The 27,359-nt window shown below is 39.4% G+C and overlaps 1 protein-coding gene and 1 pseudogene across 1 annotated transcript in view; both read right to left on the minus strand.

Annotated features, from left to right (window-relative positions):
- Positions 1 to 7,011: 7,011 nt before the first annotated feature.
- Positions 7,012 to 27,359, minus strand: part of ARC3 (GTP binding protein) — a 69,604-nt gene continuing 49,256 nt past the window's right edge. Inside the window, exons 9-16 of the mRNA XM_088515082.1 lie at positions 23,324 to 23,499; positions 10,551 to 10,835; positions 10,365 to 10,453; positions 9,793 to 10,196; positions 8,854 to 8,958; positions 8,632 to 8,769; positions 7,325 to 7,491; positions 7,012 to 7,206 (exon numbers count right to left, since the gene is read on the minus strand). Coding sequence (XP_088371208.1) covers positions 7,134 to 7,206; positions 7,325 to 7,491; positions 8,632 to 8,769; positions 8,854 to 8,958; positions 9,793 to 10,196; positions 10,365 to 10,453; positions 10,551 to 10,835; positions 23,324 to 23,499 — 1,437 coding nt within the window. The 3' untranslated portion in view covers positions 7,012 to 7,133. The remainder of the gene's footprint in view (positions 7,207 to 7,324; positions 7,492 to 8,631; positions 8,770 to 8,853; positions 8,959 to 9,792; positions 10,197 to 10,364; positions 10,454 to 10,550; positions 10,836 to 23,323; positions 23,500 to 27,359) is intronic.
- On the minus strand, positions 12,224 to 13,749 carry LOC148586336 (uncharacterized; annotated as a pseudogene).

Below are 27,359 nucleotides of genomic sequence, written 5' to 3' on the forward strand. Positions count from 1 at the left end.
TAATGACATTAATTTCTCTTATCTTTTGATATAGAACAAGCTTTAATGAAGGTCGATAACGAATAAGAGAATGTTCTGACATTGGATAGTATTAATTCCTGTGACATTCCAAGTTCATCTGGAGTATATTAAAATGAGCATATTTGTGGATTATTCAATTATTCAAGAGTGGACAACAAGTGGCAAAAATGAGAACCCGATTTGTATTTGTAAATTTGTAATGATGATGTAGTTTCTTTCTTCTTTTTTTTTTTTTTTTTTATTTATTTATTTTTATTTGATTAGACAATTAAGCCTATTAACTTATAACTATTAAGTGATTTGGTATGGCTAGCCTACTAGGAGTTTAATTTCAAGAGATAATTGCTAAAACTATTATTATTTTATTTAAAAACAAAAACAAAATCACTTTTTTAGTTAAACGGATAAATGGGTTTCACGGGTCATGTCGGGTGACCCGTGAAAATTTTCGTGTCGTGTCGTGTCTGTTGGGGCCGACCCGTTAACTAAACGGGTCATGTTTGGGTATACCTTAAACGGGTCGCGGGTACCCACGAGTCGTAAATGGGTCGACCTGCAGACCTGTTTTGCCAGCCCTAGTTAATGGTCAGCGGCTGAAGCCATTCCTGCAACTGGAGATTCCGGAGATTCAGGAATTGCCCATGGAGGACCCTACTTCTTTTAACTGATTATCTACTGTGAAAAATCTGGCTGAAAACAGTAAACTTAGCGCTTGTGGGAGGCACCCCTCTTTTATTTTCTTTCTTGTAATTTGTTTTTGTTTTGTTTTTGTGATTTTCAGGACATGTGTTTTCACGAGTAAGTTTGGGGGACGTCTCTCTCTGCTCACTCCGGTTCTCTTCACCTCTCGGTATTGTATTTCTACCCACATTGAGGACAATGTGTGATTTAAGTCTGGGGGTATGAAAAACCGCTGTCCATTTTCACTTTTTTTTCTTTTTCTTTTTGTTTCTATTTTCTGTCTAAAAAAAAAAAAAAAAAACTTTTGTGTGCTATGTTATTGTCAAATTTGAGTTAAACTGTAACTGTGGTTTGCATTTCATTGATTTGCTTAAAGGGTTGAACATCATCATGATCATGTCATTAGGAATCCGAGTCCTTTGACTTATTTTTGGGTAAAAGAGTTTTTACTTGTTTTGAGTTGAATTTTAATGAGCACATTAGAATGTTTTCTGTGAGGTATGATGTTTTAGCTTAAACTTGTTCATTTTGAGATTTGTTGGATGACCTATTGATGAATAACCTTGGGTTGCAAGAAAAAAAAAAAAATCATTTTTGGTTTTTTCGTTGAGTAACCGGTCTCTTGCCTCATTAAGCATTGAGTAAAAAGGTGTGCAATTCAGGTTGATTAATGGTATGGCTAATCTAGCTTCATAGCCTTTTTGACTTAAGTTAATAAGCCCTTAGGGATGTTCTAGATCTAGTATCCTAAAACCATTTGGTTTGGAAGTCACTGGCCTAACACTTGTTACATGGGTCAATTAGAAAGCTTAAGGGAATTAGACAGTACTTAGCCTAAAAAAAAAAAAGAAAAAAATTGCATATCTTGCCTTGGTTGTTTCATTTGTTAGAGATTCTTACAAATTTTGTGGAATCTGTTTTGAGTTTAAACTGAAAGCTTCATGATTATATGTTAATTTCACTTTACACTTTTTAGAACATATGATGTCTCAATTGTCAATTTCTGAGTGATTTGATTATGGATTTCCTTTTGATTGTGATGATGGTGTTTGTCTTTTTAAGCTTGCTCTTGAATAAGAACCATGATTTGTGTGAAACTTCATTCTTGTTAACAACATAGTGTTGCAATGTTTGTGGGTATCATTTCTGTTAAACCTTCACGAGACTTCACTCGTCCACTAGGGATGCCTAGGTGTTTAAAAGGCTTGTTGCATATGCTAAATGCAATCGTTTCTCCCACAATAGAGGATTTATGTTTCAAGTTTTTATTTTATTTTTAGTTTTGTTTTGCTAAGGGATTAGCAAAAGGTAAGTTTGGGGGTGTTTGATGTGTGCCAAATATTGCATATTTTGACCCCTTAATTTACATTTGTTAATCATTTAGCTGTGTTATAATTTGATGTTTTGGGTTAGTTCTATGTTTTTAGTGTTTTGTAGGTTGCTAAAGCAAAACTGCGGGTTTGATGTGAAAGTTGCATACTTTAGAGAAAAGCTACCAAAGGACGTGGGATCGAGTGCGAGTCTCTACGCTCGAGCGCATCTATGCTTGAGCCTAGCATAGGCGCGATCGAGCGCAGCCACGCACAAGTCAAGCCCCAGCAAGCAAGGATGCTGGCGCGACAGGAGGAATCTGTATGCTCGTGTGCGCTCGAGCGCAGCAAGTGTGCGATCGAGCGCACTTGTCTGACTTGGTGCGGTTTTCAATTCTAAATCCACTAGTAAACCCTAGTTTTAAGCCTATAAATAGATAACTCTTCAAATTAGTTTAAGGGGGCTAGGAATTACGAAATTCCAGAGGAGAAAGAAGAGAGTTTTAGGGTTTCCTAGCTTTTGGATCTTACGTTTGTGATTTTATATATGTAAGCACTCAATTTTTGTCATGAATTCCATTAATCTTGTTTTCTCTTTCAATACCATGAGAGGCTAAACCCTCAACTAAGGTTGAGGATGAAGACTCACTTATGATTAGCAACATTGTTTCATGTATGTAGTATTTTCCAATTTAATGATTTGATCTCCCTATTGTTTTACTTCAAATCAATTGTGTTGAATGATTCTTGAAAATCTTTTGTGATTGAAGGATACATTTGATGATTTGAGATAATTCAATACAATTGATTGCTTGATTCTCTTTGTTAAAAATTGGATTTTCCTTGTGATTTATCCTCTAGATACAATTGATGTTTTGATGAATATTAGATACATTCTTGTGATTTTCGAATACAGTTGATGATTTAATTGATATTGGATTTCTTTTGTGATTTGTGATTTGAAACAAAAGCAAAACATACCTAAGATTTATTTGTGAGAACTTTAGGAAGTATTATAGATCATGGAACTATGTTGCTATGAATTTGTGAGTGCAGATTCCGAAATCCTAGTGCTTCGTCAATAGATTACTTTCACTTAAATTTGTTCATGCTTTTGATTTTTCATTCACACAACAATCTCTCAAATTTTGGAGTTAGGTTAAGGTTTAATTGATATATATATATATATATATATATATATATATATATATATATATATATATATATATATATTTAAATTTGCTTTCAAGAACACATTTCCCTGTGGGATCGACCTCGCACTTGCAAACCCTTTTTCTTACAAACGAATCGTGCACTTGCGAGTATTAAAATTTTCACAACACCACCTGTCAACAAGATTGCCTCGAATAATTGCATATGCTCGTAAAACTGCGGGTAAATTGGATGAAGTTGTATTTTCACAACTAGGACTAAAGCCCCCATGGGCCTAACAAAATGGTCAAGTGCTAACCCGGAATTGTTTGGCACAAAAATTTACGAGCTTATGCAAAACTTCGAGGTGATCATGTCGGCGGGTGCAACGAAGTTATTCGACTTTGTTTACCCCCGATATTCTCTACTGAATGATAAATTTTTTCTCGAAGTTCAGTAGCCCCGATCCCGCTGGAAGGACTCGAATCTCTTAGTGCCACCCGTCGACAAGATCGCCTCTAACGCGTACGCTCGTAAAATTTCGGACCAATCTGAGGAAAATGTATTTTCACAACTAGGACCAAAGCCCATGGGCCTAACGAAATGCTCCTGTAGCGGTAAGTGCGAACCCGGAATAGTTTGGCACGAAAACTTACGAGGTTGTGCAAAACTTTGAGGCGATCATATTGGCGGGTGCCATGAAGTGATTCGATTTCTTTTGCCCCTAATATTCTCTACTGAGCGATAACTTTTTTTTGGAAGTTTGATAGCCCCGATCCCGCCAGAATGGCTCAAATCTCTTCGTGGCACCCGTCTACAAGATCGCCTCGAACAACTGCACACGCTCGAAAAATTTCGAAACAATTGGATGAAGTTTTATTTTCATAAGTAGGACCAACACCCATAGGCCTAACGAAATGCTCTTGTAGCGGTAAGTGCGAACCTGTAATCATTTGGTACGAAAATTCACGAACATGTGCAAAATTTCGACGCGATCATGTCGGCGGTTGCTACTAAGCGTTTCAAATTCGTTTGCCCCCCTATGTTCACAACTGAACGATAACTTTTTATTTGGAAGTTTGATAGCCTCGATCCCGCCGGAATGACTCGAATCTCTTCGTGGCATCCGTCGGCAAGATTGCCTTGAACGCATACGCTAGTAAAATTTCGGGCCAATCGGATGAAGATGTATTTTCACTACTAGGACCAAAGCCCATGGGGCCTAACAAAATGCTCTTGTAGCGGTAAGTGCGAACCCAAAATAGTTTGGCACGAAAACTTACGAGCTTCTGCAAAACTTCGAGGCGATTATGTCGGCGAGTGCTACTAAGTAATTTGAGTTCGTTTGCCCACCGATATTCTTTACTAAGCGATAACTTTTTCTGGAAGTTTGGTAGCCCTGATCCCACCAGAATGACTTGAATCTTTTCATGCCACCCATCAACAAGATCGCCTTGAACAACTGCACATGCTTGTAAAATTTCGGGCATATCGGATGAAGTTGTTTGTTTACAATTAGGACCGAAGCCCATGGGCCAAACGAAATGCTCTTGTAGCAGTAAGTGCGAACTTGGAATAGTTTGGCAAGAAAAGTTACGTGCTTCTGCAAAACTTCGAGGCGATCATGTCGACGGGTGTCACGAAGTGATTCGAGTTAGTTTGCCCCCGATGTTCACTACTAAACGATAAATTTTTTTTTGGAAGTTCGGTAGCCCCAATCATGCAGGACTGACTCGAATGTCTCCGTGTCACCCGTGGACAAGATCACCTCGACCAACTGCACACGCTCGTAAAATTTCGGAACAATCGGATGAAGTTTTATTTTCACAACTAGGATCAAAGCCCATGTGCCTAACGAAATGCTCTTGTGGCAGTAAGTGCGAACCTAGAATCATTTGGCACGAAAATTCACGAGCTTGTGCAAAACTTCGAGGTGATCATGTCGGCGGCTGCCACGAAGTGATTCGAATTCATTTGCCCCCCTATGTTTACTACTGAATGATAATTTTTTTTGGAAGTTCGGTAGCCTCGATCCCACCGGAACGGCTCGAATCTCTTTTTGGCACCTGTCGACAAGATTGCCTCAAACAATAGTACATGCTCATAAAATTTCAGGCCAATCGGATGAAGTTGTATTTTCACAACTAGGACCAAAGCCCATTGGCCAAGCGAAATGCTCTTGTAGCGGTAAGTGTGAACTCGGAATAGTTTCTCATGAAAACATGCGAGTTTGTGCAAAACTTCGAGGCAATTATGTCGGCGGATGCTATGAAGTGAATCAAATTCGTTTGCCCTCGATATTCTCTACTGAATGATAACTTTTTGCTAGAAGTTCGATAGCCCCGATCTCGCCAGAACGGCTCGAATCTCTTCATGGTACCCATCGACAAGATCGCCTCAAACAACAGCATACGCTCGTAAAATTTCGTGCTAATCGGATGAAGTTATATTTTCACAATTAGAATCAAAGCCCATGGGCCAAACGAAATGCTCTTGTAGCGGTAAGTGCGAACCTAGAATAGTATTTCATGAAAACTGACGAGTTTGTACAAAACTTCGAGGAGATCATGTTAGCGGGTGCCATGAAGTGATTGGAGTTCGTTTACCACCAATATTCTCTATTGAATGATAACTTTTTTCTGAAAGTTCGGTAGCCCCGATCTCCCCGGAACGACTCGAATCTATTCGTGCCACCCGTCAACAAGATCACCTCAAAGAACTGCACACGCTCGTAAAATTTCGGGCTAATCGAATGAAGTTGTATTTTCACAACTAAGACCAAAACCCGTTGGCCTAACGAAATGCTCTTGTAGTGATAAGTGCGAACCCAAAATCATTTGACACGAAAATTAATGAGCTTGTGCAAAACTTCTAGGCGATAATGTCGGCGGCTATCATGAAGTGATTCGAGTTCGTTTGCCCCTTGATTTTTCAGTTCTGAACAATAACTTTTTTCTAGAACTTCTTTATAAACAAAAAGTTTATGAATGTTGATAGATGTAAAAAACACAATTATCTGGCTACTACATTTTAGTTGGGCCTACCCAAACATATATTCTTGGCTTCCACAACTTCTAAATGTCCACTATTTTTGCATGCATAGAAAGTAATGAGAATCCATGCTAAACGCATGACAAAATACTCCAAAGCTCCTTTTGCTTCGGTGTCAAAATGATTTATGCAAAGTATTTTCCTAACTTTCCATTGTTTGGTGTGATGAAAAATAATAGTTAACCAAAATTCTTTTAGTTTGACTGAAAGTTTTTCTTTAATTTCCGTAAAATAGTGTATATTTTTAAAAACATTAAACCATTTTTCAAGTTTAAGATTCTCATTCTCAAATAAATGGATCCAATCAGGACGTCACCTAGACCCTGTCGGAATATGATTGGGGACTCGACTGGGGCATTGTCGGGAACTTATAGGGACCCATCGAGACCCTATTGAGAACCGAGAGGAGCTCGGTTGGGACTTCGTTGGAACCCGGTTGGGACTTGGCCGGGACACTGCCAGGACCCGGCTTGGCCACTGTTGGGACTCGTAGAGTCCCAACCGAGACCCATTTGGGACCCGGTCTAGACACTGTTGTGACCCGGCCGGGACCTGGTCAAGACCCGAACAGAATTCAGTTAGGACATGCTAAGACTTCGTTGAGACTTGCCAAGACACGGTTAGGCCACTGCTGGGACCCGGTCAAGATTCGCCGAGATCAACCGGGTAGATTTACATTAAAAAAGGATCATGTAGATCCGCTTCAAGAGCTACAGATTCATTTGAAAATGCATTGTAAGTGCTAGGAGATGAGGTATACAACAAAATTGGCAAAGTCCTCAAGTGTGGGAAAATATTGCTTGCAAAACTTCTTTTTTCTCTTACCTAAAATACGTATGAGCCAAAATAATGAAAACCAAAGAGATAACATACATGTATAAATGGATGTAATTCAATGACATTAAGAGTACACAGTACTTATCCAGCATCAGTATCAGAGTCCAATTGCTTACAGCTTACAAGAATACCTTGATCCCAAATCTCAAGAGACCTGTGAATACGCAGATTGATTAGATAATGGATAATTTAACAGGAATTCCTTGTCCGTAGAGCAACACAAGACTACTGAAAAAGCAAAAGTGAGCAGGAAAGTTGTTGCAAACACAGACCTTGTCCCATTGATATCGATGCAAAGGAATTGGCCATGTCGCCATCCATCTTGGAAATGTCCAAAAAAGACATCACCAGACTTCGAATAGAAACGCCCTTCACCATTGGCCTTTCCCTTCCAAAAATTTGCAAACCATCGATCCCCCGTGTGAAAATAAAACCAACCCTACATAAGCGCAGATATATACATTCTTATGATAAACCATAAAGAATTAATTCTTAAAGGTACAGACCCAACTTATGCTGGCGACCACTTCTAAAGATAGGAAAACAGTGGTCTCCATTTTTCATCACCAGCAATGAATAGGATGCATAGTTCATGATGTTTATTTCCACCAACTATAGAAGCAAGAAATGCACTAGTTTGGAATATGTACGTCTTGTGGACCTCATGAAGAGACCAAAAGATATATCCTTCTGGGAAATAGAAGTATAATAAGGATAGAGCATGTCTGCTGGTTATGCATGTCAACATGCAATGAATGTTGAAAGGGGGTAAAAGAAAAATTTCATGGACAAACATAATTAACACCAAAGCAACAGGGGTGTAAGCAGCCAAGGCAGACATCTGGACGAAAAATGGGATATATTTGTATTCTTTAAGTCGAAATGTTCACAAGGGGTTCCACTTCACCTAATATCGACCACAAAAGGTACTACAAAAATCCTAATGATTTATGTGCTTCAGCTCCATTTAGCATGTATTTGCAACTATGATAGAAAAGTTTGAGGAAAATGTCAAAGTTCTATTCCAGTGAGGGCCACTTCGATAAGTTCAAAAGAATGCTACGTGCATATGAATTCTTGTCAACCAATCTTGCTGAATTCTTACCAAGATTAATTTTTCATTTCATTGTCTCATAATCATTTTCAATTAATTTCTCATTAGTGATCATACGTAATATAGGCAGGGATGAAAGGATTTGAACCCGTGACATGTTTGTAATAGGGTTACAAAATATTTATGAAGCCCTCTTTGTTTGGTTTGGTAAAATGTGGGTCTTCAAAACCAATTGTGGTAGGTTTAATCCTACTAAGCGTGATTCCATTCTTGTTGTTCTTCTAAGCATGCTGAAACTTTACAGAATGAGCTGCATACCATATATATGAATTCAAATCCAACATGTCCAGATCATGTGAGTCCAAGAAGTAATCAAAACCACCTAATTAACTGAAACCAGATATGACCAAAAAACTGATTTAATGGAAATATGATATGCAGTAGTGGAGTAGAACTTATCCTATCGCCCAGAAGCTGGTCTCTCAAGTCAGAAATCAACTTTATATGGAAAAGAAAAAGACAAACCTTCCCATGCATAACATCTTCCCTCCATGAGCCCTGGAATACATCCCCATTACTGAAGTAGAAGGTACCTAGACCTGATCTCTTACCATAGTGCCATATACCATCATATATGCTTGCATCTCCAAGAACCAGACGTCCCTGTGTAATTTCACTCATAAACTGAGATTCCATTCCCTTTGTACAGTGCAACAAACATAATCCAGATATCAAGCTTAACAGTACCTTTCCTTCAGGAAGACCTCCTTGACATCGCCCCCTGTAAAACCCTCCTCTATATGGCATCTCTACAATAGGACTCCACTTTTTTGGTGAATCTCTTTCAGCTTCCTGTATGAAAAGCATACAATCAGAACTGAAAAATAATTATGTTGTTTTGGAGAGCATAGGAACAGGTCAACTTCAAGATTGAAGGAGACTCATACTACACTTACATCACCTTAAAGATATATAGGAAAGATTTTTTATCATTTCCAGAAAGTACAGCAAGAGATCATTGAAATTTTCAGTTTCTTATGCTGTCACAATAATATACAGATCATATAAATGGGACTTAGGTTGGTACAGCACATGATTATAATAAAGAACAAGTCCCAAAGTTCCCTCTTCAGGAGTCATTGGCATTAGAAGGATAGGAGGATTCACAGCAGCAAACTAAAATGAATAATGCAGCATACCATTAAATTACTGGATGTGGTAGACAGCCATGGAACCATTTCACTTTGCATACACGAGAAACATATTACTTCTGTTAAATCCTATTCCACATTATTCATATTCCCAATTCAAAACTAAACTACAACTGTATATTTACTGAAAAATAATAAATAAGATTTTGCACTTGCTTTTGTATTCTAAGTATTTTCTTCGCTGAGAAAAGTTCAAGTACAAACATACACTTATTTTCCCCTTTTTTTCTATTAATTTTTACATTAGTATTTTAGGTCTGAATCTATTATTTGTTATTTTCAGATGTATCATCTAACTTTGTGGACTGGTAATTAACAAATACTAATATAGAAGGATGATAAATTCCCAGGTTCAACCAAAATAAAACAAAAACACACAATGCTCTGCAGAGAACAGATAACTTTCCAGAAAATTATAGTATGCCTCACAACTTGAACGAAGCATGTAGATCTATTTTCATGAGCAGCAGATTACCAACATAGATGCTGCACGAACAGAGAGATCTCCCTGCTTCTTTGTAATATCAACATATTCTCCTTTAAATGAAGTAAATGTGTTATTACAAAAGTCCTTCACTGCTTCAAAGCCTGCATCAGTCAAACCACTCCATGAAGAAACGCTTGAATTAACAACTGGTTCAGCTTTTGCATCACCCTCAGTTTCTGGATCAAGGTTTTGTGTTGTAAGTGAGATATTGGCATTGTCTTTTAACTCCACTGAAGGTCGTACACCAACAGGAAGGCGGAGGATGCTGAGGTTATCAATCAATGAAGTAGTTCCAGTGTCAGCAGCTCTTTCTTTGGCCCACTCCTTCGCAATCTCATACGCAGGCCTCAAGTTCCAACTCATGAGTGGCTCCCTTTGGAAAGCAGGAGTTCCTAGACAATGCAATTTAAAATCGCGAGAAAAAAAAAAAAATTTGAATTATCTAGATCAGGTGTTCGTTTTTATTAACAAAAAAAAAAAAACCCTAGGCCAGCACAACTCTTTCAAACTGTAAATTATTGATTCACATCGAATTGATAAAAAAACCTCAAGTGTGCTACCTTCACTAATTGCATTGTAAAATCTGGAAGACTTGGCACTTGTTTCTGATAATCCAACCTCACTTTCGTCCGATTCACTATCATAATTCCTACAAAAGCAAAAAAAAATAAAAATAAATAAGGACATGAGGTTTACATCTTTATATCACAAGTGAAATAAAGCGAAGGGGGGAAAATCAATCAAACCTTGAAGCATAGAACTCATTGTCATTGCTGCTCCCCACTGTTTGGAAATTTTCAGGTAGCTGATCATTATCTTCAGCTATATTGTTTACATCAATGCCATTTCCTCCGTCATGAGAGTCTCCTGAATCTCTCTCTTCATAAAGAAATGCATTTTCCTGTAAATGGTTTCCCTCAGTGCCATTCAAATGCGGATGGTGTCTCCTCAGCAGATCAAAAACAAAAGGGATATGACGGGCCAGTGTAGACAGTATACTGCTTTTCTGAGAGGACTGTTGCCTGGTATCGCTGGTAATCACATGAATCATATCTCAGAATTTTGAAAGGAAAAGTTAATTAGCAGGGAAAAATTCGAGGCATAGCCTTGATTGAATAGCATATACCATATGAGGCACATGTTGAAAGAAACACCAAGCATGCAAAAGATCACAACTAAAGGCAGTATGAAAATTGCAGCATAGCCTGTGTTTCATGAGGAAACTATTTTTTTATTAAAAGAAAACATCATCCCTCCTATCTACAAATAGAATGAAACTTCATACATTCACAATATTTTACAGCCTAGGAGGGAAATGGAGTAAGCTGGAAGTAATATCCAAGACCACTTGTAAGTGAGTCTAGTTGCCGGATATCCGCACTCTCAAGCCCATACTCACATTAAAAGCCACTGGCTGCAATGTATTGGATTCCAAAGAAAATCTCCAAAACAACTTGCAAAAGAGCCTTTATTATACTATCACCAAGACACCATTCTACATAAGCCTTTATCGTTGGCACTTCCAGAGAATATCCATTTGATGCTCTTCTTTAGATGAACCACTTTGACCACATTTAAACAAGAAAATACAGTAAACTAGAAAGTTATTTGAGATGAACATCATGAGATAAGTCCCTCCTTGAGGCAACTGAAAGATATTAGAGGGGCAAGTCAACTGTTAGAAGAGTGTCTTTGGGTTAATATGTAATATGGGTATTTTGGCCTTTGTTTTCAATGTTATATATTTTTTTTGATAAATAAAGATATATTTATCAAAGGCGCAGAGGGGCGCAACCCTAGTACACCGGGAGTATACAAGAGAGCGACTAAGAAGAAGAGAAAGAAGAAGAGAACATAAAAAGAAAATCTTGGAAGCTGATTACTATAGGCGCAAGCCAACCAGTAGTCCAAGTAAAGAGAGTGTACAAGAAAAAATGCATAAGGTCCTCTAAATTCCTAGCCAAGTCTTCAAAACTTCTTGCATTTCTCTCGTTCCAAATGCACCACATGAGGCAAAGAGGTACCATCTTCCACACGACGGCGCTGCTAGTTTTACCACCCGTCCACCAAGAATCGAACATCTCCTTAACGTTACCCGGCATAACCCAACACAAACCAAACCGAATGAAAATGGCGTTCCATAAGGTACGCGCCACCCCACAGTGTAGAAAGAGGTGATCAACAGACTCCCCATCTGATTCACACATGCAACAACGATTTATCGCCACAATACCTCTCTTCCGAACATTGTCCAAAGTAAGAATCTTTCCAAGCGCGGTCGTCCAAGCAAAAAAAGCCACTTTCGAGGGAGCCTTGGTGCGCCAAATGCTTTTCCAAGGGAAAGGAGTGGGATCTTTAGGTGCAAGGATCCTATAATAAGATCTTACTTCGAAATTACCTTTCCGAGAAGAAATCCAACTTATTCTATCCTCCCCTTCCCCACCAAATGGGTGCGAATACAATAGCGAATAAAAAGAGGCCAAAACCTCCACTTCCCAATCATGTACCCTGCGAGTGAAGGAAACATTCCATTGAACAGAGCCATTTGAGCATTCCCTATTGTCTGCAATAGACGCATCCTTATTAGCGGCAATACTGAAAAGTCCCGGAAAAACCTCCTTGAAAGGCATGTCACCGCACCAGATATCCTCCCAAAAACTGATATTGGACCCAAGACCTGGGACAAATCTAATGTGGCCTTGGAACGACCTCCACCCCCTACAAATGTGCTTCCATAACCCTACCCCATGCGATCCTCTGGGAACCCTGGAGCACCAACCACCCCAAGCCACACCATACTTTGCCACTAGGATCTTTCTCCACCAAGCCTCTTTCTCATGAGCAAATCTCCACAACCATTTTCCCAATAAAGCTTGATTCATCAAACGCAAATTCCGAATGCCTAAACCTCCCTCAGTGATCGGAGAACAAACCTTATCCCAACTGACCAGATGAAACTTAAACTCTTCATCAATCCCACCCCATAAGAAATCACGTTGAATCTTCTCAATGCGCTTCACCACTGATGCCGGAATAGGAAACAAAGGCAGAAAGTAGGTGGGGAGATTGGATAAGGTGCTCTTAATGAGAGTGATCCTCCCCCCCTTAGATAAATACAATCGTTTCCAAGAGGCCAACCTTCTGACATATTTCTCCAACACATCCTCCCAAATGGTCTTGACCTTGAACGAGGCCCCCAGAGGGAGACCCAAATACTTTAACGGCGTAGTAGCTGTACCACATCCCAAAATACCAGCCAACATGTCCGCATTTTCCGTAGTGCCTACAGGGACCAGAACGGATTTGGCCAAGTTCACCTTTAACCCAGAGATAGCTTCAAAGCATACAAGTAAGGCACCAATATTTCTTACTTGAGTAGGGTCTGCCCCACAAAAAAACCAGAGTATCATCAGCAAAGAGAAGATGAGAGACGATTACCTGATCCGCTTCTCTAGCCCCTACAGAAAACCCAGAAATGAGACCCCTATCTATCGAGGCATCAATCAACCTGCTGAAGGCCTCCATGACCAAAACAAATAGGAATGGAGAAAGAGGGTCGCCTTGCCTCACTCCACGTGAACTATCAAAGAATCCGGAAGGAGATCCATTAATCAAGACCGAGAATCTCACAGACGAAATGCAATGCTCGATCCAGGAGCACCATTTATCTCCAAAACCGCACCTTCTTAGAAGATAAAGGAGGAACTTCCAATTCATATGATCATAGGCCTTTCCATGTCCAATTTGCACAATAAGCCGGGTTCCCCTAATCTGATACGACTATCCAGACACTCATTGGCGATGAGAACTGAGTCCAGTATTTGCCTGCCTTTAACAAAAGCATTCTGGGGTTTAGAGATAACCCTGTTCATTACTCTCTTCATTCTATTAGCCAAGACCTTGGCAATAATCTTGTATGTCCCTCCCACAAGGCTAATCGGACGAAAATCCTTAATAACATTAGCTCCATGAGACTTCGGAATAAGAGAGATGAAAGTGGCATTTAGACTCTTTTCAAATTTACCTCGATCATGAAACTCCGCAAAGACCGCCATTATGTCCCCCTTGATCACATCCCAACAATCCTGGAAGAAAGCCATAGAGAAGCCGTCCGGACCTGGAGCCTTGTCCCTATCCATCCCTTTCACCACCTCCCATACCTCCCTTTCCTCAAACGGGGCCTCCAACCTAGTGGCCTCCCCAACATCCAACATGTCAAAATCAAGGTCATCTAGCCTCGGTCTCCAAGTGAGACTCTTTGAAGAGGGCCTCGTAGAAATGGGTAACATGGTCACTAATAACCTCTTGATCTGAAGTGGTTGAGCCATCCACAATCAACGTCTCTATAGTATTATGTCTTCGATTTGCATTGGCCATCTGATGAAAAAATTTCGTACATTTATCTCCCTCTTTCAACCACCGGACCCTAGATTTTTGCCTCCAACTAATTTCTTCTTGTAACAGTAAGGTCTCCAATTCTCTTATTAGTGACTCCTTCCTCTCAATATCTTCAGAGGATAAACCTCTCTCTTCCTCCACCCTATCAAGAATCTTTAAATCCTCCATCCGAGCCTTGATGTGCCCTTCCACATTGCCAAAAACCTGATTATTCCATCTCTTAATATCCTCCTTGAGAGCTCGCATCTTTTTTGCCAAAATAAAACTTGGAGTACCAAGGAAATGATAAGAACCCCACCAGCTTCTAACTTTGTCCACAAACCCCTCCGCTTTAAGCCACATATTTTCAAACTTGAATGGTCTCTTGCCGCCCAAAAAATAGTTACAATCAAGAACAATAGGAGCATGATCCGAACAAACACGAAGCATCCTTTTTTGTCGCACACCTGGGTAATGAACTTCCCAATCAATGTTATATATATATATATATATATATATATATATATATATATATATATATATATGAAGTATGAGAGGAGAAAGGCTACGTGAGAAACATATGTCCTCTTTTTCTCTTCTCTTTTCTTTTCATGCAAACCCTAAACCCTACAACATGGTATTAGAGATGGCATCTGATTATCTGCCCTGGGTTCACACTCACCATGGTAAGAAGACTCGCCGGACACATCATCGCAAGGGCAAAACCTTCTCTAGCTACATTGGAGAAGCCATCGGAGACAATAGAAATCAGAGGAGCTAGCTCCGGTGCCTCAGCGATAGACTCCACGCTTCTGAGGAGATCACCCTGAACCACCGTAGATGCCATCTCCGTTGGTTCATCCCTAAGACCTGGTTCAGAACCTGATTCCAACTCAGCACCGGCAGAAACTCTAGCTCCAGCCCCAAATGATGAGGCCTAACCTTTTTCCACTTAAGCCCAGCCCTCATCGTTAAGCCATGAAATGATTTGGGCTTTAGGCCCAGCTCAATAAAAATGACCCGATCCACATCAACCCTAATCTTTTCAAGAACCCTCTTCAATGATTGCAATACCCTCATCGTCTTCCTCACTAAAGCGCCGCCTCCGTGAGAAGGTTTCCTATCTAGCAACGAACCAGCCTTTTCCTTCTTAGGCGACGCACCATTCTCAAACTCAAAGTTTACTAGTGATCTCGTCTTCTCACCACCCTTAACCAACTCAAAAAAAACTGCCATTGGAATCAAATCTAAATGATTTGCTATTTCCGGATTCACTCCACCAGGATTCTCGGATAGCATTGCAGCATAGGTCTGAGTAGACAAAATTCCACAATCGCCGGAAATACCTCCAGAGGCCATCGGTCGGTCCTTTACAACAATGAGCCCTAGCAAGTGCTGTAGTTCGCCCATGAAACGACGCCAGCACCATCCTCCACGGCCCTCAGGTAGCCAAATAATCCCTTTTTACCCCCTCATCAAAAACAGCCGCCTCTAAGAACCGCCCAGCCTTGTTGCTACCCTTACGGACCATCAGAACCTCCTCCCAGAAAGATTTAACAAAATCCTCCGCCTGAGACATCCACACCTCCTCCACCGTGTCCGCCAACCAATCCAAGCACCGAATCCCTAGCGAAATAGATCCGCCAAAACCTTTTCGCCTCTCTTCCAAAGAAATCTCTAACTTACCTGGTTTCGCCGAGAACGAGAAGGATTTAGTTTCCACTGTAAAACGACATTCCATCTTCAACCTAAATAATCGCATCTCACGAACTAGAACGATCTCTAGCTGGACGCGCCTACATGCACCACCACTAGAGGAGAGAGAGAGCGAGAAAAACTATCGTATGTCGCAAGAATATATATGAAAATTTTGATTGTATTCAATGTTACAATATATATATATATGAAGTATGAGAGGAAAAAGGCTAAGTGAGAAACATATGGCCTTTTCTTCTCTTCTCTTTTCTTTTTATGCAAACCCTAAACCCTACAACACCAACCATTATGCACCCAAACATCTTAGATAATATACCAAATCTCTCATCATTAACATATATCCTTGCAGCGAAATTTCATTCATATTAATCTCAAGCTTTAACAAGAAGTCAAAGAGAGAAAGAATACACTTAAGGTATATAATCTATAAAAGTTCTACCAAGTTGATGCACACTATCCCAGACAAAAAAAACATATTGGAGCATAGGACATATTCTGTTGAACATAATTGAAACTCAAAAGGAAGGAACCGATACATGGAACAAAAGACTTTTTACACCAACAAATATTGCTCTGGTAATAAACAGGAGTTTACACTACAAGTTCCTATCCTAAACAGTAATTCCAATGTGTGATCATGAAAGTTGGATGAATCAAAATATATTTTGGATGTTCTAAGAAGAGTTTGATAGGGTTAGAAGAATCTGTTGCTGACGGCGATCACTTACAAGGGTATTTTGGTCATTGTCTTCAATTTTACAATATATATAAAGAGGTGTGAAAGAGGCAATGTATGTGTTCAAGCCTCCTCTTTCTCTATTTGCTTCCGCTGGAAATTAAATTGATCCATGGAGCATCCACATGGGTTAATGGAGCCACAATTCAAATTAGGATAATATTTTAAAGGTTATCAAGTAGTCGGTGGGGTGGTTATTTGATTTCTCTAAGAGGGCCTCCCCGCTTATGCTTGAAATGCCTAGTTTCTCTCTCCTAGAATTTCTCCCCGCTTTGGATTCTAGTAGAGAGATTCTACTGTTTTTAAGAGTGAGCGTGGAGTTTAGAAAGGAACACAATGATAATAACAAAAAATACAGCTCCTCCCTCTACGTTCATCATCTCTAGAGTAACCATCATGGCCCCTAGAATTTGAAGTGCGCTAATTAACGCTAATTAAAAGGGAGACTTTGATAGCCTCCTAAGTGAGGAGGAAGAGCTATTGGTTCTTGTAATTGTGAATTGGGCATAGGTTGTAAGACAAACAAGAGATCCGACCTGTGTCAGATCCACTTGGAGGAAGATATATCGAATAACTTTCTTTTAACATTGGTATTAGAGCTTTATGTGCTTGTTTTCACCCTTATGAATGTGATTTTATAATATCTAATGTGTTGGATTGGGTTTGTGACCATGAAAGAAAAAATATGCCTTTTTTATTTTATTTTTTCTAAATTCGAATTTAATATTGGAGGCTATATTACGACATATATCAGGTCAAGTTTGTCTCATGAGTATGTTTTTTATGATGTCAGTTTCATGGCATGTAGAGAGTATTTTGAAGCCCTAATATTGTGTGTTTATGTTAGGGCCGAACCATTTCAGCTTAATTTAGACCCAATAAACATTGTTTTCTGGAAATTAAAGCTATATGGTTAGATACTTTGTTTCATAAGCATTAAAACAACATATTACACACCTAATTTCAACTTAAAATGTATGAGATATGACTAATCAAAGTTTAAGGATGAAAAAACCAGAAAATAGAGCCAGAGGTTGAAGATGATGAACAGTGCCTGACAAAGCCCACTCTCAATAGAGGCCCGTGTGTCACTCTACCACTTGCTGCTCATTCTAAGCATCGGATTAGCCTTTGTAAGTGATTTTCGTGGGTCCAAAGTTGTCAAGAGGGCAGAAATAGGGCAATGGTGAAGTATGTAAAAGAGATGCAACTCATATGATTCAGATTTGATTAAATACCTTTGACCCTCGTGTGATTTAATGACTTTATTTTTGCCCACTTCAGTTTTAATTCGTATCGTAGATGGTACCTTGCTTAAGGCTAGAAACGAAGATGGTCCCTCCATCCATAAAAGTAACAAAAATCCATGTCAAACCAATTAAAAACTAGGGCGTGGCCATATGCCTCATTAAGAACTGAAAAACTCATTAAAATTGAAAACTAAAAACCAAAAAAATTTATAAAAAACATTAAAACTTCTTAAAAAAAAAAATTGGAAGGGGTGGCTCAAAGGGAGAAAATGGAGCTGGCTAGCCACCCCGTTTTGGCTAAGGGCCCCAAGGCCCATGGCCCTTGTGGGTGGTTTTGGCCGCTCCCAAGGGGCTAACCCCTAGTTTATTTTTCTTTTGGCATTTTGAGGGCGGGGAAACCATCGCCAAGGGCCATGAGGGTGGTTTGGCTACCCCTAGACTGGCCACAAGGGTGGCTGAAACCACCTTTGGCTGGCCATATGGGGGTGGCTCACCCCTTCCACACCTTTTTTTTTTTTTATAAATATTTTTAGTATTTTTTGTTTTCTATTTTTATTTCTTTATTTATTTTTCAATTTGTATTGAGTTTTTTCCTTTTTAATAAGGCATATGGACACATGGCAATTTATGATTGGTTTGACGATTTCCGTTAGTTTTATGGATGGAAGATGGACAAAGGGGCTACCTCATTTTTTATACTTCACGGAGGAACCATGTACGATACGAATAAAAATTCAGGAGGACAAAACCAAAAAAAGGTCAATAAACCACAGGTACTAAAAGAAGTGATTAACCAATGATTTTATTCCAGTATTTTATTTTTCCAGATTTGATTTCCTTTCTATATCTCATTTACTGTAATTCCATATCAGTGTGTTACTTCTATTTGAAAACAGGTGTAGATGTATCATTGAATCATCAAGAAATAATAAGATCAAATTCTTCTTTCCTATCTTTCAATTATTCAACTTCATATCATAATGTTTTGTTCCTTTCCTCTCGCCTTTGTGTCGCTTTCCACGATAACGGAACCTTTTTGGCTTGCAGTTGTTACCATCGCAAACCCGTGCTTGCAACTTTTAAGGAAAATCTGAAATTTTGCTTCAAGTGGGTCTGTGTTGGCAGCACACGTAGGATACCGGTGTCCCTGTGCCGACAAACTACCATTCTTCCCGATCATTGTGGGTGGACGATAGACGAACATATGAGGGTGAAAAGGCTTGGCAGTGAGACCTAAGATGTTTTCTAGAGAAATCACAGTGTTATGATGCGGCCGTGAAGTATTTCGATATGAAGGCTCAAATGATGGGTCATATAGCCATGAACAAAACAACACGTCGTACATGGTAGACCCAAACAACAGGTTGTTTTGCCAGAGGCAAAACGACAGGTTGCGCGCTTCATTTTCTGATTGTATCTGACTCTATCTCCATTTTCTCAATGATGCCACCCCAAATAGTAGAGGCCTTATAGTGAGCACCCAAGGGAAGACCCAAATACTTCATTGGCAACGAAGCCAACCCACACCCAATAATGCTAGCCAATCTCTCCACATCCCCCAGATCGCCTACAGGAACAATCTCAAACTTGAAACAAATTTATTTTCAACCTCGACACCGCTTCAAAACATAGAAACAAACATCTTCAATTCCGGAATTTTTAAACGCTAGGCTCGCAAAAAAGTAACGTACCATTTGCAAACAACAAATGTGACACTATCGTCTCCTCATGGTTTCTAAAGCCTGCCGAAAACCCAGATAGAGGCCCGCTTTCCACTGTAGCAGACATCATCCTACTTAAAACCTCCATAACTACCACGAACAATAATGGAGACAATGGATTCCCCTGTCGTAATCCACATAAGCTACTAGAAAACTCCGAAGGTGAACCATTAATAAGAATGGAGAAGCGAACCGTAGAGATGCAATGATCTATCCAACCTCGCCATCTCTCCCAAAAACCACCTCTCTATAGCATATATAATAGAAACTCCCAATTAATGTGATCATAGGCCTTCTCCAAATCCAGTTTACAAAGGATACCCAGTTCCCCAGAGCGAATCTGACTATCCAAACATTCATTTGACACTAAAATAGAATCCAGGATTTGTCTTCCTTTGATAAACGCATTTTGAGAATGTGATATAATCTTCCCCACAACCGACTTCAACATGTTCGCTAGTGCATTCGAAATAATTTTGTATACCCCACTTACTAAACTGATAGGTTGAAAATCCTTAAGCTCCATTGCCCCACCTTTCTTCGGAATAAGAGAGACAAACTTAGCATTAAGACTCTTCTCAAATTTTCCACGTCTACAGAACTCCTTAAAAAATGCCATAATGTCAACCTTTAATACCTCCCAACACTTCTAGAAGAAAGCCATAGAAAATCCATAAGGTCTGGGCACCTTACCACCATTGAAATTCCTCACCACCTCCCACGCTTCACATTCCTCAAAATCTCTCCCCCTCGTCAATGGTGAGAAATGATAGATCATCCACCTTAGGTCTCCACCTATATTGTTCATAGTACAATATCTTTTAGAAATTCACAATGTGGTCCTTAATTACTCATGGCTCATCAATCATGTTCCCATCCACCACTAAAAAGGCAATTGAATTTTGTCACCTATGTGAATTTGCTAATGATGAAAGAACTTCGTATTATTGTCTCCCTCTGTCAACCACAAGGCTCTTGATTTTTGTCTCCAACTTATTTTACTTCTTCAAGATATATGTTCTGCTCCAACTCTCTAGAATACTCTGCCTTCTTCAAAATCTCATCTTTAGTTAACGATCTCCCCCCTGCAACCCGATCCAGCTCACAAAGACCCTCCATCATCGCCTTCTTCCACTTCCCTACATCCCCAAAGACCTCCGCATTCCAGTTTTTCAAGTCAACTTGCAGTGCTTTCAATTTCTGTGCCAACACATAACTAGACGCCCCTCATATTTGTAGGATCCCCACCACATCTTGACCTTCTCTACAAAACCCTCGGATTGCAGCCACATGTTTTCAATTTAAAAAACCTCCAACCCCTACTCCCCACTCCAGTATCTAACATCAGCGGAAAATGATCAAACAATAACCAAGGAAGTCATCGCTGAGACACATCTGGATAATATGGCAACAGACCTTGACAAGTCTATAGTCCAAACAGTCATATTAAATGGCCATGCTCAAGCCTTCAACTCCTCAAAAAACAGGCACAATATAGAATAATGACAGCTATGAATCTTGTTGATATCAGCTTCTGGCCTGAACTTTGGCCAACAACCTACAATGATTTCCAGCAAATCCATTTACACATCTCTGATGATAGGGCCCACTAAGGATCAAGTCAGAAATCTGCGCTGTCTTTTTCCATGCTTTGAAGCTGTCTCAGGGCTAAAAATTAACTTGTCAAAGTCTGAGATTGTTCCCATTGGTGAGGTGGAGGATGTTGATAGACTGGCAAGCATCTTTGGTTGTAGGGTGGCAAGATTACCTATGAAATACTTGGGTCTTCCTTTAGGGGCGCCCTACAAGTCTACCACCATTTGGAATCATATTGTTGAGAAAATGGGAAGGAAATTGGCGGGTTGGAAGAAAATGTATCTATCAAAGGGTGGGAGGCTCACACTGATTAAAAGCACTTTGTCCAACCCCTATTCCCTATTCCTGTGAGTGTGGCGAACAGATTGGAGAAGCTACAACGAGATTTCGTATGGGGTGGCCTAAATGAGGAGCCTAAGTTCCATTTAGTGAAATGGGCACAAATTTGCTCTCCCATGCAAGGTGGTGGTTTGGGCATCCAAAACTTGCGCACTTTCAATCTCACTTTATTGGGTAAAAAGTTATGGTGATATGCGACAGAAAGGGAGGCGTATTGGAGGTTGGTTATTGAGGTCAAGCATGGGTGCATGAATGGCGGTTGGTGTACCAAAGTGGTGGAGGGTCCCTATGGAGTTGGAGTGTGGAAACATATTCGGAGAGGGTGGGAAGTTTTCTCGAGATTTATTAGTTTCAAAGTAGGAGATGGCTCCCACATTAGGTTTTGGTACGATAATTGGATCGGGGATCAGCCCTTGAAGGGAGCTTTTCCTAAATTATTTCGAATCGCTAGTAATAAGGAGGCATGGGTTAGGGATCATATGCAACTGTCCAATGGAGTTATATAGTGGAATGTTCCTTTCTTACGAGCTGTCCAAGATTGGAAGGTAGAGGTGGTGAAGGCTTTTTTTGGGAAGTTATATGCCTTTCATAGTCATATGGGGTGACGGACTGCATGCGGTAGACTACTTCAAACGAAACATCTTTGAGGTAAAGTCTTTTTTTTTCGCATGCTTTCTTCTTTAGGAACAGATACTTCGTCATTCCCGTGGAGGAGTACATGGAAAGTCAAAGTTTCATTGCAAGTCAGTTTCTTTGTGCGGACGGCGACTCTTTGAAAGATTCTGACTTTGAATTATTTGCGTAAAAGTGGTAAGTCTATCAACTATCTTGTGGTGAGATGGTGTTGTATGTGTAAGCAAAGTGATGAGTCTATCAACTATCTTCTCCTTCACTCTGAGGTGGCATGAGCTTTATAGAGTGTGTTATTTTCTCTTTTTGATGTCACATGGATCCGGTTGGGAGGGATGGCAATTTGTTAGTTTGCAGGCGTGGTCAGCAAGGTAATATCTTAGCTAAGGAGATGTGGCGAATAGCACCATTGTGTCTTATGTGGATTATTTGGTGAGAGTGGAATGCAAGATGTTTTGAAGATCAAGAAAGGTCAATGGAAGAGCTCAAAAAGCTGCTTATTCAAACAATGTTCCATTGGCCTGACGCTTGTAGTGTGCCTAAGATTTCCACCATGTCTCAATTTTTATCTATATGTTCCTTTTTTTGCCTTTAGTGGGGCCTTTCTTTGTATATTTCATGTGTACTAGGGTTGCGCCCCTCTGTGCTTTTCAATGAATTACTTATTTATCAGAAAAAATGATTACTTGGTCCTTCAATCAATTTATCAAAGAAGATGGACATAGATAAATAGGAAGAAAAGAGTAAGATGACAACAAAGAAGAGAGAAAACAAGTGAAATAAAAGTAGGTATATAAATTGAATCGGGTATGCTCTAATATCAAGTTGACAACAAGTTTCCCCAAAAGCTTCAGCTCTTAAGAGCTACTAGTTATCACAAGTTCAGCAACAATCAATCAACAACAGCAATGACAAGCTGACAACTAACTTGCAAACATAGACATTTACGAATGGTCCTTGCAGATTCTCAATTTCTAGGATTACGTGATGTTCTAAATTCCTTAACTAATATTGAAGCAACCTGAATTTCAGTTCTCGAGTGATTGACAGCTATCAAGGAAACAGTACAGCCTATTAAGGAACAAATTAACAGCCACAAAACCAAGAATTAAGGCCTTAGTAGTGCATTCTTATCTAAAAACAAGAGATCTCACCCGACTATAAGTACCGTAGTTAATAGCAGGTTGGGCTCCAGATTAGGCTCATGGATCAGAGATAATATAATGCTTCCAGCGTATTCTGTAGTTTGACGGAAAGTACGCAGAAAGGCATCACTTTTATCAACAGCGTTTGAACTTGCAAGGATGCATATAACCACGCCATTCAAATCCTACCCCAAAAAAAAAAAAGAAAAAAAAGAAAAAGAAAAGGCACCATTAGATTGTGGAACAAAATCATTACAAAAGGTGGTTACGGGGGGAGGGCCCAATAACACCTTTTCTTTTTGGCTGCCGAACATCCAATTTTAAGCAACATTTTTGAGCCTAAACTTTACAAATTTGTTGCAGTGCCAACTCCCCATTGCTCATCTATTTAATTTTGCTAACAGGATGAGCAAATAACAATCCAAGTGATGACACCAATATTAACAACAGCAACAATGGTGACTGGACATCCTTCACCTCCATTGCTGCTGCTGCCAATTTCTTCCTAAAAGGCCAAGACCAAGAAACAATGGTGAACCAAACACATTTGGAGGATCTGGTAAGGAAAGTTAGCCAACTGCAGATCACAAAATGGCAGCTCAACAGAGTATCAATACCGCAGAGCAAGTGGATGTTGCAGTAAAGTACACAAACAATGTTTTGAGGGGCTTAGGTTAGGAATTGAATAATCAATCATGACCAAATTTCTCAGTTATGAAACTCTAAAAGGTCAATCTCGTCAACCCAAAGGCAATTTCACCTCTCCCATCTGTAAGGCCAAGTTCTCCCAAATCCTTTTCTTTTTCATTCATTCCAGCCTATTAAAAATCAATCTTCACCAATACAAACTCATCCAAAACTTCAAGCCCATTTAATTTGTAATTTTAATCCATGCACATTTTAAGTTTTGAACTTGTTTATTATTTCTTGATTTAGTTCTTGAATTTAAATCTAACGTTCTACTCCTATTTTTGAGGTTCCAATTTGTAGGAATAATTCTTGTCTATTAATTTCCTTGCACATAATGCAAAAGGACTATTAATTGAGTTCAGAAGAGGAGTTGAGCCAAATTCATTTGGCTGTGAGAAACCCGAACGGACTGGTTCTTTTGGCTGATTGCACCTAGCCGGACATTGGCCTGCTATCTGGCAAGGAAGCGACTGTCGTTGCCCCTCCTCACAGCTGGAATAACCCCAATTTTTGTGGGAACCCATTTGGCAACCCATACCCAACTTGACCCAAATTGGTTAAATTCATCAAATTGATTTGTTCTGGGTAGATAAACTGATCTGATCTACAGTATTTTAATGTTTATTTTAGTTAATTGTATTTTTAATTGATGTGAATTGAAGTGGGAGTTTAGTTCTAGCCTTACAGTGGTAATTGCATGAAATTGATGATTTATTTATGAAATTGAGGGACTAGAATTATGTGCCTAAACATTCATAATGAATGTTGGCTGTGATTTAATTTGAAAGAATTGGAATTTATGGTTCCAAGTAGCCCTAAATTTGGGGATTTTTGTTTTCCCGAACGTTATTGGTTAAATTGATAGTACACTTGTGCAATTAGAGGCCTGAATTACATGTATAAATATCCAAATAAGATTGAGTCTAATGAAATTGGAAGAAGTAGAGAATTAGGGGGAAAATTGGGGATTAATTAAGCCTGGTTGTGATATTCTCAAATTGATAGCTCAATTGTAAAATTAAGTTTCCTAATGGACAATTAAAAGCCTTAATTGGCTTTGATCATGTTTAGCGTAGGACTAACTTGAAAATTGAGTCTTTTGGGTAGTAGGTAATTATGGTAAATTTATTGATGATGATCAAGTTAATTAATTGAGGCACGTGTGGTGGTAATTCTTGGCTATCGTAGGTGCTCAAAAGGTAGACTTAATCCGGAATTTCGAAAATAACCAAATATATGTCCTATAAAGGAAGTATGAATTCTGGAAATATTTGAATAATGTTGATATTGAATATTTGATGGGGCAAGGAAAAATTAGATCTAGAGTAGATCTGATATCAACTAACCAAAGATGCCACCTTTCAAGCAAATTGATCTTTAAAGTGCAAGCAAGGCGACAGCACAAGGGCTTTAACTCTCATGCACCAAACCTTTGGGAATCAACTCGTCAACCTGTCTACTTGCTCCACAGGCAGCATTCTATAAGCAGAGATTTGGCATAACTACTCCTGGTACTAAATCAATAGCATGCTCAATCACTGGAGGATAATCATCAAACTTAAAGGCCAAACTTCCTTCCCAACCTTGCAAACCAGTGCTGCAGTGCATACATAACTCTCATATACTGACTCTGAGCTTCAAACATTGCTGCAGTCAAGAAGCCATTATCCTTATATGTTTCAAGGAACTAACGTCTACTTCCCTAAGAGAATGCAAGGTATAGTTTTTGTTACCCCTTCTGAATGAATAAGTGTGGGATCTAGTAGGTGGATCCTGTCATTGTCATATAATCATGGTCTACCCAATAGAATGTGAGATGCATCAATAGGCACAATATCACATAGCCTCACTGTCAATATTGTCACCCATGGAAAAATTGACTAAACAACGAGATGTGACCAACACTTCGTTAGATTTTCAAAACTACACAATTTTGTACGGATGAGGATGTTTCCAATAAGCAATTTCAACTTTTCAACTGCCGAAATAATGCTCTCACAGCTACCCATTGAGATGAACATCACACACCTTCCTACCACAAAGAGCTCGTTCCGAAGATATTATACCACCTCCAATCTTCCTCCTCCACTCTTGGTGTTGTCATAGATTGTCATACCATCAAAGACTCCTTGTACTATGTAAATATCAACATCCTCTTCCTCATCATCATAGTCATCATAAGTTGGTTCCAGTAGCACTTCTTCATCTTCAAGCTCTACAAGGTTCACCGCTGCTGTGGACAAGCAAATGAAGTGGATCCCTTCTCTCCACACGCAAAACATCACACCTGTGATCCAGAACCAGCCTTGGAAGAGGCTGGACCAGAATTTCTTTGTTGCTCCATATCTTACTACATCCTTCCCCTTTTCTCACTTCTGTCAATATTGACAGTATTTCTACTTGTTCGATGCATTATAGCAGCATCTGTGACCAATCTTGTGAGTTGTTCAGTATTACAAACACTTCGAACAATTATTGAACCCTTCTGTGTTGCACCCTCACATTGCCATGGGTTCTGATGAAAGGAACACCAACAACATAGACTCAACACACCCTCACATTGCCATGGGTTCCGATGAAAGGAACACCAACAACATAGACTCCAAGGGGGAGGACCGCCTTTTCTTAGGCTAAAGAAAGGGTCCAAGTTCTAAGAAAGGAGACAGCACAACCCAATCATATGGTATGACAAAACATAATAACCTATTGGTGATGTGTTTGTAATGTATGTTGAAGATGGAAATTACTTCTCTCCCTAATTTCTCTCCCTGATTTTATTCTGATTATGAATAGATTCTAAGTGCAATTGCTTTCCATTGTATTCTCTCTTATTTAAACCTATATAAACAGTATGAAAATCATTAAGGAATAAGAATACCATTCTTTGATCTTGTCTTCCTCTCCTCCTTCGTTATTAGTTTTTTCAAATTGGTATAAAAGCAAAGGTCCTGAATTCAAACCTAGACTCTGTCGTTCACCTCCAATTTCAATTAAGTATTTCACGTGTTGAGCCTCACTAATTAAGGGGGAGTTTAAGCCTACACGTGAGGGAAAGTGTTAAAATATAAATTAAATGATTAAATTCATCTCTTCTTAATAATTTAAGCTTTTGAGACCACTTCTTTGAAAGATTGATAGCTTGAAGAATCTTTTAGTGAGCCCATAATATAGCATATTGAGAAACCACTTAACCCAAAAGCTTAAGCCTATGGGTTTAAGCCCAACAATACTATATTAATTACTCACACTTCTTACATATTTCCAATGTGGGAGTCAAACCTATTTTAAATTCACACATGTATACTCAACAATCTCTCTCTCATGTGTGAGTCCATCACCACAATGCTACACTTCC

This window comes from Corylus avellana, chromosome 4 (genome assembly GCF_965113065.1).
Source record: "Corylus avellana chromosome 4, dhCorAvel1.hap1.2, whole genome shotgun sequence".
NCBI lineage: Eukaryota > Viridiplantae > Streptophyta > Magnoliopsida > Fagales > Betulaceae > Corylus > Corylus avellana.